A 10431-nucleotide genomic window follows, 5' to 3' on the forward strand; every position below is an offset into this window, starting at 1 on the left:
GCAATCCTTTTTGTTTTTTAATTTACATCTAAACTAATAAGAATTCTTAATGGAAATTATACTACAATAAAATGTTTCAAACTATTCTTTCTACTTGCACATGAAAAACTATTAAGCTTGTCAAATCACAACCACCTTGCTTTACCTAGATGCAAACATAAAATACAAGCTCCTAACTCTGCACAAATAAAGAGAAAGAGGAGAATAATTCTGCCTTTCAAACTTCAGTTTTTCTGTGGGAATGAGAAGAGGCCAAAAGGCTGTAAAAATGTTGGGAATCTGACCAAATCCTGTTTAAACATAACTGCAAATTATTTTGGATTATTCATAAGAGATAATGGTCTTCAGAAACATTATTTATTAGGTTGGTAAAGTTTCAATGTTCCCAAGTGTTATGCCCAATAAAGTTAGTAACTACTCTTTAAAGCAAAGGTTCTCAACATTTTTACCCAAAACTACAAGATGGGTTATAATCTCATATGTATAGTACCAGGGCTCCCTTCACCAAATTTTAGAGAGAAAGTCGTGATTCGGATTTTAGTGGAGGTAACAAAACGGTACCATTCACTAAAGAACTATAGTACAAGGACATGAAATATTTTAAAATATATCTTTAAAGGTAATTTTACAGAAAAATATGTAATTAATCAGTTTCAAAATACTAATGATTTTAATATTTTAATAACTACTGCATAAATGTTTTCCTAGCTCTTCAGTTCTAGTTCAGACTATTAACAGATGATCAATGCTGAATGAGTATAGATAATTTTGTTAGAATGAAAGCCTAAAACATGCATTTAGCATATTGAAATGGACACTTCCAAAGTATCCTTGACCTCAACTGAAAATAACATTTCTGTAGGAATTACAATTCTCACATATAAGAAATGTCAGTTTAGCTATTAATAGCTATTCATGATGTACTTTGTACCTCATCATGATGCTCTGAAGGTAGATTAAGAACCACTGCTCTAAGGTGACATCAAGGCCAAGTCAGGAGCTGTTGATCAGATTTCACTTTTCCAATAATTTTATACATTCAATCTTACAATGCAAAAACATTTGAATCTTTGTACACTTTGAACAATACAATCTTATTTTGGGATTCTTGCTGTTGAAGTTGACATTTACATCTAAAAGAAAATTATCAACCCACAGGACAAATGGAACTCAAAGAAGGTAAAGGGACTTTTTTCCCCTAGCAACTTATAATTGAGAGGTTCTTAAGGAAATGTGAATGAAATTATCTTCAACCAGGAATCCTATACTTTGCTAGATTATCAGTGCAACAAATATGACAGAGACACACTGCCAATCAAACACTGGGCTGGGGATATAGCTCAGTAGGTAGAGCACTCACCTAGTATGTGCACAGCTCTGGGTTCAATCCCCAGCACTGCAAATTAAAAAAAATCAAAATATATATTTCCTATATACTCTGTGCTCCTTTAGGGTAAAAATATGGATGAATAAAACGAAGAATGTAGGCAAAGAACGTGACAAAATCCTCTGGATAAAGGCAAAGAATACTTAGGTGACAAGGAAATGCTCAAGAGAATACTTTGCACATTGGTACCTGAGTAATCCAGGGGAAAAGAATGACCTGGTAATAACCATATGGAAAACTATACTGTGAAGTCCTTTACATTGTTAATGGCAAATACTGCAAAATTAAGTCAGATGCCAAAAAAAAAAAAAAAAAAAATGAGGACATTAACGTCAGAAATAATGGTATAATAAACAAATGTAATCATAGCATACCACTTAGTTCAGAAGAGAACATTTTTGAAAAGTCTGTTAACTCTAGTTGTTAATAATACAAACATGGAATTTGTGATGTACAAAAACTAAAATATATGTGTCAGAAAAATGGGAGAGAAGTCAAAGTAACACAATCTCCATTCTTTGTAGTAGTAGGTCAAATAAAGAATGGATAGAAGGTAGCAATATCCATATAATTTGGAAATGTGAACTCTATAAAGTTGAAAGAGGAAATTTCCTCTGTATATCTGAGGCACTGCCTCTTTTCTTTTTTGTCACAAGCCTTTTAGAACTGTTTGATTTTTTTTAAACATTTATTTTTTAGAAGTAGTTGGACATAATAACTTTATTTTTATGTGGTGCTGAGGATCAAACCCAGGGCCTCAGATGTGCTAGACGAGCGTTCTACCACTGAACCACAATCCCAGCCCCAAACTGTTTGATTTTAAAACCTATTTGCATATAACATTTGGGAGAGATAGGAAACAATAATTTTACAATGAAAAATCTCTATCAAAACCCTGAAAAAAGTGCACTCTATCATACCTAAACCTAACTACTCTATTTTATAAGTTATTTTAGGAAAAAGCATATGGGTCATTATTCATTTATAAAAATAAGTTTAATCTTTAATCATAAATATAGTCTTTAAAGTAAATTAATTTTTCACACGTGAATGTCTTTAAAAGTATCCAAAGAATTCATTATCCTTCTGCATTCTGCTTCTCAGAAAGTACTTTGGAGGTAGATCTGTTCCGGATTCTTATTCTTTTTCTTTTCTTTTTAGAAGCAGGTGATTTTGTGTCCTCTGTTTTTTTCTTTTTCTTCAAACAGCTAAGAGGATTGGGGCCACTTATTTTCTTGCGCTTTTTTCTTCTTCTCTGTTCAGGATTTTTCACTAACCCCTGTTCCTGTTTGAGTTGCTTGATACTTTCTTTCTCATGCACTGAGACAAGCTGACCTGACTCTACCGCTTTAACAAAGGCGATTGTTTTGGGAGAAGGTTTGTCCAAGACTATAGTGTTTTGAATGATAAACATTAGAGGAATCCCAGGCTTTTTCTTTACTTTCACAGATAAATTCTGGTCCTATTAAAAAGAAAAATAGAATTATTTAATTCAAATATGTCAATTAAGGTAACTTATATACGCTCGTAAGAACTTAATGAGGGGTGCACTAAAAATAAAACATAAATTATATTTTTTAAATAAGTATGTCTCACTAAGGGTATATTTTATAATAAAGGAAGGAAAACACAAACTGAGATCAAGCAGTGTAAGTAGCAGAAGTATGAACTGGATTTGTCAATAGTCAAGGGTGAAGGAAGGAAGGAAGAAAAGTGCTAAGAGAAACAGAAATTAAGACTTGGATTCTAGATTCAGCTTTGCCTCTATGTAAGTTTATAATTCTGGAAGAAAATATTTAAGCAAATCAGTGTGCATATGAACTTCTTGACCATCTTCCCTTGAAGAACCCTAAAACAAATCACACATTTCTATATCAATAAGTCCTCATTCTCAAAAAAGAAACTTTTGTGATAAGAGCAAATTCAATATACTGCAGGTTCTTGCATAGCCTCAAATGACAATTCCTTTTATTGACTGAAAATTAAGATCTATATTTTTTAAATCACTTTCAGCAAATTTTTTCTGATTACAAAAAGCTCCATATACTTAAAAATACAGAAATAGTTAAAATTGATTTGTGGTTCAAAAATACCTGTGTTGCCACAAAATAATGATGAGGATTTCCCTCTTCAACCATGGAAAGCAGACATTCTGATCCACTCACTGCATTCTTGAAATGGGGACAATTTCGAACTTGGCATTTCTGTGCAATCAGTTTTGCCCCATATAAATCCTTTCCCAATGTTTCTAATTCCTTTAACACACATCTGAAAAAAAACAAGAAAAAAATGCTATTAGTAGCCCACAATTGTAACAAAGATATTTCTTTTAAAAAAAAAAAAGGAAGTATAAAACACAATACTGAAGTTTTTAAAATGTAAAACTATACCATTATGATTTGAAATTGTCATAAGGTAGCTATTTTAATCTTAAAAGACTTTGAAAATGCATGGACCAAGCAGAAAGAATATAATTGCTAAAATTTACTTAGTACTTATTATGTGCCTGACAGCATGCACATTGCTTTTTTTTCCCTTTTTTGCAGTGCTGGAAATCAAACTTAGGGCCTTGTCCATGCTAGGCAATCACTGTACCTCTGAACTATATCTTCAGCCCATTCAAATTGTTCTTCACATAAATTCTTGCTTTATCTCAAAATAACTTATGAAGTTACTTTAAAATTATTCTTATTTTAGAGCACCCCATTCTGAGAGATTTCAATTAACACACTCCAATTCAAGCAACTGTGGAAAAGCCAAGACATAAATCCAAAGTTTGACAACAGATCCCTTGCTCGCCACCAGTGGACAGGCTTCTAATTCAAGTGCAAATGTGTATACTCTCAAAATTTGTATATTTTCAACTCAGAAAAGTAAAAATTCTCAAGTCATGAGGATGTTTAAAATCATAATCTCTTTTCAATCTTCATTTTCATATTAATATAAGTCAATGTTTCTCAAAGTCTCATGTATAAACTACCCAAATTGGAATGACACAGTGATATTAATTTTTTTTTAAAATTTCTAGTTCCTCTCTCATCCCCTAGTCTGCATCTCTTATAGAAGAACCAAGTACAGTCATCCTTCATATCTTTGTGGGATTGGTTCTAGGATCCCCACTGATACCAAAATCTGGGAATACTCATCTCTTCTATAAAATGGCACAGTCTTTGCATATAATCTAAACACATCTTCCTGTATACCTTAAACCATTTCTAGAGACTTCTAACACCTAACATAAAGTAAATGCTACATAGGGTTGTTATAGTACATTGTTTAGGGAATAATACAAAAAAAAAAAAAAAGACTACACATTTGTTACAGATGCAATTTTTTCGTCAAAATGTTTTCTAAGGTTCCTTGAATCTACAGATGCGCACTCATAGTTATGGAGACCCACTTGTATTAGCATTTTAATAAGAAAGGCTATTCAGGCACTTGTTCCCACTAACAAAAAAAGAGAGAGAGAACACCAATGAGCCAGAGATTTCCTCAACCCTACCCAGTCCTTGCCAGACTTTTCCTTGCTTCATCTCCTCTATCATCTCATTAGTTTCATTTTGTTTTTTAAGAAAGATGATTTAATTTTTTTCAGTAATCAGTTTTTTTTTTTAAGAGAGAGTGAGAGAGGAGAGAGAGTGAGAGAGAGAGAGAACTTTATTAATATTTATTTTTTAATTCTCGGCGGACACAACATCTTTGTTGGTATGTGGTGCTGAGGATCGAACCCGGGCCGCACGCATGCCAGGCGAGCGCGCTACCGCTGAGCCACATCCCCAGCCCCAGTAATCAGTTTTTGACCTGTTTCAGGAATTGCAGACTAATTGAATATTTCCTGGTTGTCCTTCTATCAGCTCTTTAAATCCACCATGTCTAAAATCAAACTACTTTCCTAATTGCAAATTTCTCCTCTAAGATTTAGTATCCTTTTGGAATCATTATTTTTTCAGACACCTTAGGCAGAAATCTAAAATCATAACTGACCCTTCTTCCTCATTCCTACCCATATCCCATCAGTGGCTGGTTAGTCCTACCTATTTCAGCAGTCTCCTTACAAAAATTTTGGGTGATGCCTTTCATCTCCCAGGTTTAAGCTTGCACTATTTCTTTTTTCCTTTTCCTTTTCTTATCCTTTTTTTTGGAGACAGGGTGTTGCTAAGTTGCTGAGGCTGACCTCAAACTTGCTATCCTCCTTCCTCAGCCTCCAATGCTGCTGAGATTGCAGGTGTGCAGGTGGACTGCTTGTCTAGCAAGTGCATGCCCCAGTATCTCAGAAACATTTCAAAAATAAAAAATGGGAAGGATAAACTGTTATAATTTTGAAAATCTTACAGAGTTGCAGAATGAAAGCTATTTATATATCTTGTTTGGATCCTGTGGGAGACCAATCTTACACGTGACTGGGTCACACTCCCCAGCTGGGTGCTGAGGCGCTCAGTCACAGAAACGAGGCAGAGCTTTCCCCAACCTTCTTTGGTTCGAGGGCGGGTGTATGGGTGTGTCTTGCTACAGCCTCATGGGTGAAGCTGTGCTCACTTGTTCCTTTGTAATACAATTCCTTGCCCTGTTTAGGATAGAATCTTTCATGGAAGTGCCTTGTGTGTGTCCCCTTCTCTTACTGTGTCCTTGGGTGTGGCCTACCCAGGTGTCAGTCAACCTGCTGACAGTGGACATCATGAAGATAGACTCAGCCTCCTGAAACCTGACCCCTTGCCTCATTTGAATAGCTTCTCCTCAATAAAAGGTGTCAGTGCATGCTCTTGCTCTCTCTCTCTCTGAGGACCCTTAAGGTCAGAAGAGCTGTCACAGCAACCCCAAAGAAAAAGGTATTTGTGTCTCTTGTGTGGTTATTTTGTGCAGCCCAGTTAGCCCAGTTTTAACTGGAGTGACCCCTGAGCCTTTTAGTCGGGAGAACAGAAACCCAGCAGGATCCTAGGGTTTTTTTTTTTTTTTTTTGAAATGGGGATTGAACCCACAGGCATTTAACCAGTAAGTCACATCCCCAGCACCCCCGCCTTTTTAAGAATACTTTATTTATAGACAGAGTCTCCCTGAGTTACTTAAGGCCTTGCTAAATTGCCCAGGTTGGCTTTGAACTTGCAATCCTCCTGCCTCAGCCTCCTGAGCTGCTGGGATTTTTTTTTCAGGCATGCACTACCATGCCCAGCTGGATCCTTATTTTAAAAAGACTTCTTTATCTCTTCATGATACAAGCCCAATAATAATAGTTAATAAATAAAAAAAAAACCATCAATAAAGGGGGAGTCGAAAGTGTGAACAAGATTGGCCATGTTGATGACTGCAAAAGCTAGGTGAGTTTCATTACATTATTCTACTTTTGTGTTGCTGAAAATTTCCAGAAGTTAAATTCTTGAAAAAAGAAATGCTGTAGACTACATATGTTCATGCAGAACTTCTCAACCTTTTTAAATTTCTTGGTACTATGCTATTAAAATGGTAATATTTCTAGCTGGGCATGGTGGTGCATGTCTATAATGTAGCAACTCAGGAGGCTAAGGGAGAAGGCTCTCAAATCCAAAGCCAGGCTGAGCAACTCAGTGAGATCCTGTCTCAAAATAAAAAAGGCTGAGGATGTGGCTCAGTGGTTAAGTGCTTCTGGGTTCAATCCCCGGTGCCCAAAACAATTTTTTAAAGGGTAATATTTCTGTGGTACAAGAGACTAAGTGGACAAAATGCTTATAGCCTGAAGCGACGAATTCAAAGGCCCAGGCTATTGAAGACATTGTCTGGCAGCACTGAAGACTAAGGGCATCAAAAATTTGAGGGTATCTGCAACCCAGTTCAGGCGCTGCTTGAGAAATTCCACCTGTGGAAACCTGTCCATGAAATAGTGTGATGTGAATAAAGCAGACAAAAAATACAGTGTACACAGTTAAGAGCTGTGTTTGTGTGTACACATGTGTAAAGAACTAGATAGACGACACACGTTAACCAGCTATGCAAATACCAGCAACCATTTAAAGGAGTTTTTTTTTGTGTGTGCTGAAAAATGCTCTACATGACATTAAGACAATCTTATAAGTACTTATAATCTCTATTTTTGCTTCTGAGCAATTTGAGATTGAGAGACTAAGTAACCCTGCCGAAATCACAGAGCTGGTAAGAGGGGGACCGAGATTCGACGCCAGGTCTCCCTGACAGCCAAACACTAGTTCTTATTCGCCAGGCTAGCCACACCTGATATTCGCAGGGTACTGCACAACTGCCTACTACGAAGATTTTAGACCAACTGCCAGGGGGCCTCCACTTATCACCAACTCCTCGTGGGCCCCGTTTTACACCTCGAGGGTTCACAACGCAGGCCTCTAGCACATCCCCCAACCCCTGCGCCTCCTCGCCGGGCCCACCTGGTGGTGCACAGCTGCGTCTCCCCCATAAGGTAGCGGGGCAGCTGCTCCCGCAGCTGGATGCGGCCCCGCAGCGCTGCCTGACAGAAGGTGCCGTCTAGCAGGATCTGGTACGGCTCGCGGACTCCGAAATTGTTGCGGAAGAAGCCAAGATGCTTCTTGGCGTGTTTCTGCCTGGTAATCTTCATGGCTGGCTTACTCCGACCGAGGCCACCAGGCCGAACACCGTAGCACAAGCCTTACGCACGGCTGGGTCCCGCAGTGCCGGCTCCTCCCGGAAATGAAGGACCTATGGCCCCGGAAGCAATCGCCCGGGTTTTTCCCCCCACCGGCCTTCTAGCTTACGTCACTCACAGACTCTCGGTCGCTTGGAGCGTCGTGCCCGCGCTTTAAGGGGCGGGCTCTCGGGGGCGGGGCCCGGGCCGGCGCGGGAAAATCGCTGGAGCGCGCGATTCCTGGCCGGGGCGCACCTTGACTTCGGCCTGATAGTGATCTCGCCTCCTTTAAGTCATTCTTTTGCACGTAGCAAGCCTCCAAAGACTGGCAGTATAAAAATAGTAAGTGATATGTTGAGCCCAAATATGTTCCAGAAACTTGTGAACTACACCGGGCTAATAACAGGAACTGGTTGAAGGTTTAGAAATTATTTGGTCAATTTGATTAATAAAGAAAGTGAATCAGAAAACTTCAAGTTCCCCAGTGGATATCTGCTGAGTATCCACTTCAAAGCAAAATAATCAAAGGAAAGGGAGTATGGAATGTGTCCTTATTACTGCCCTTCATGTTTATAATTCCCAAGTGAGAAAAGGAAAGAAGCTAATATTGGCAGGGCAGATGGGTGCATGCCTGTAATACCAGTGACTTTGGAGGCTGGAGCAGGAGGATCACAAGTTCAAGGCCAGCCTCCGCCATTTAGCGAGGTCCTAAGCAACTTAGTGAGACTCTCCTTTCATGATTAAAAAAAAAAAAAAGTCTGTGGATGTGGCTCAGTGGTAGAGTGCCCTGGATTCCATCCCCAGTACCACAAGAACAACAAAAAAGTCAGTATTGGACAGCCATGGCCTGGGAGGTTTGTAGTGACTGCTTTCCTGTAAAAAAGTTAAGCACAATGCCAGAAGCCGTGTTGTACACCTGTAATCCCAGTGGCTTGGGAGGCTGAGGCAGATGTATCAGGAGTTCAAAGCTAGCTTCAGCAAAAGCGAGACTCTAAGAACTCAGTGTGACCCTGATGTGTGGCTCAGTGTTCGAATGCCCCTGGGTTCAATCCTCAGTACAAAAAAAAAAAAAAGAGTTAAGCTCAGATACTAAGCGCATGTGGTTCCTGGGTGTGGAGGTCGCCAGCTTGAAGTTCACACATTCTTACTATACCCTATAGAAGTTAATCCCACTCAGGAGCCATATGTTAGAGTAAAGGGTCCCACTGTTTTGCATCTCCTCCTCCCCTTAAGACCATTTTTAATCACTCATAGGGAGTGTCCTGGAAGAACTTTCTTTGTGGGGAGAGGATTACAGGGGATTGAACCCAAGGTTGCTCTATCACTGAACTATATCCCATCCCTTTTGTACTTTATATTTTAAGACAGGTTCTTGCTAAGTTGCACAGGCTGGCTTTGAACTTAGAATCCTTGTGCTGCAGTGTCTGGGGTCACAAGGTGCAGTATTGCCAGGCCTTAGTTCCATTTTAAGGACACTTTCATGTCCATAGTTTCTGACAGGGGAAATCTGTACACCGGGCTAATAACAGGAAGGTACAGAACTGGTTGAAGATTTAGAAATTATTTGGTCAATTTGATTAGTAAAAAAATGTGAATCAGAAAACTTCAAGTTCCCCAGTGGATATCTGCTAAGTATCCACTTCAAGGCAAAATAATCAAAGGAAAGGGAGTATGGAATTTTTCATTTTTGTCCTGGCCTGGAATTTGTCCCAGTTCCAGTTTTGGCTGAAGATTGAAAGAACTGTTACAGAAAAATGATTTACAATGTAATTGAAATGTATTGTTTGCATTTGGGTTTTTATTTCAATATATAGGTTTATGAAATTGGAACTAAGATTTTCTATAAAGTTAGTCCTGACCTGAGTCCCAACCCATCACTTAGATGGCTGCTTTCATTGAACTGAAAATAAATTTAGGAACTGGAAGCCATGAAAAATCAGTGTAGGATTGGATTCGTGGTCCTTAAGTATGATTGCCCACTATGTTCTGATTTGAATCCTCTCTTCATCACTGTATGCCAACTCCTCCTCCCACTATCCTCCCTCTACAAACAGAGAAATGATACCCACTCCAGCCTGAAAAAAAAACAGTTAAAACCTTTTTTAAAGTAGCCTCACAGATCTGTCTACCAGTTCCTTAGCTACTATTCAGTATGAAGAAAAATGTGGTATAACACTAGGGATTTGAGCCACATTCTATTTGTTGTTCTCATTTAAATTTACTAAACTACAGCATAATTTCTTCAAGCTTTGCATTTATGACAGTGCCAATTTGCAAAACTACCCTTCTGATGAAAATCTGAAGACAGCCTAGAGTGTTGATTATCAAATTGAAAATAAAATTTTATATTACTGCAGTGTTTCTTAAAACATGATCCCAGGACTTGCAGGAAAAGCTTTTATTGTGCATTTTTATTTTTTTTTTTAAAGAGAGAGTGAGAGAGGAGAGAGAGAGAGAGAGA

General features: G+C 38.4%; 1 protein-coding gene across 1 annotated transcript; it reads right to left on the reverse strand.

Annotated features, from left to right (window-relative positions):
• Positions 1 to 717: 717 nt before the first annotated feature.
• Positions 718 to 8024, reverse strand: Utp23 (UTP23 small subunit processome component). The gene is made up of 3 exons (XM_026393871.2): positions 7756 to 8024; positions 3481 to 3655; positions 718 to 2849 (listed from the first exon to the last, which is right to left on the reverse strand). Exons 1-3 carry the CDS (start codon positions 7941 to 7943, stop codon positions 2466 to 2468), a joined length of 747 nt encoding a protein of 248 aa, XP_026249656.1. The 5' UTR covers positions 7944 to 8024; the 3' UTR covers positions 718 to 2465.
• Between the last annotated feature and the right edge of the window lie 2407 nt (positions 8025 to 10431).

The sequence above is a fragment of the Urocitellus parryii genome, chromosome 7 (assembly GCF_045843805.1).
Source record: "Urocitellus parryii isolate mUroPar1 chromosome 7, mUroPar1.hap1, whole genome shotgun sequence".
Taxonomy (NCBI): domain Eukaryota; kingdom Metazoa; phylum Chordata; class Mammalia; order Rodentia; family Sciuridae; genus Urocitellus; species Urocitellus parryii.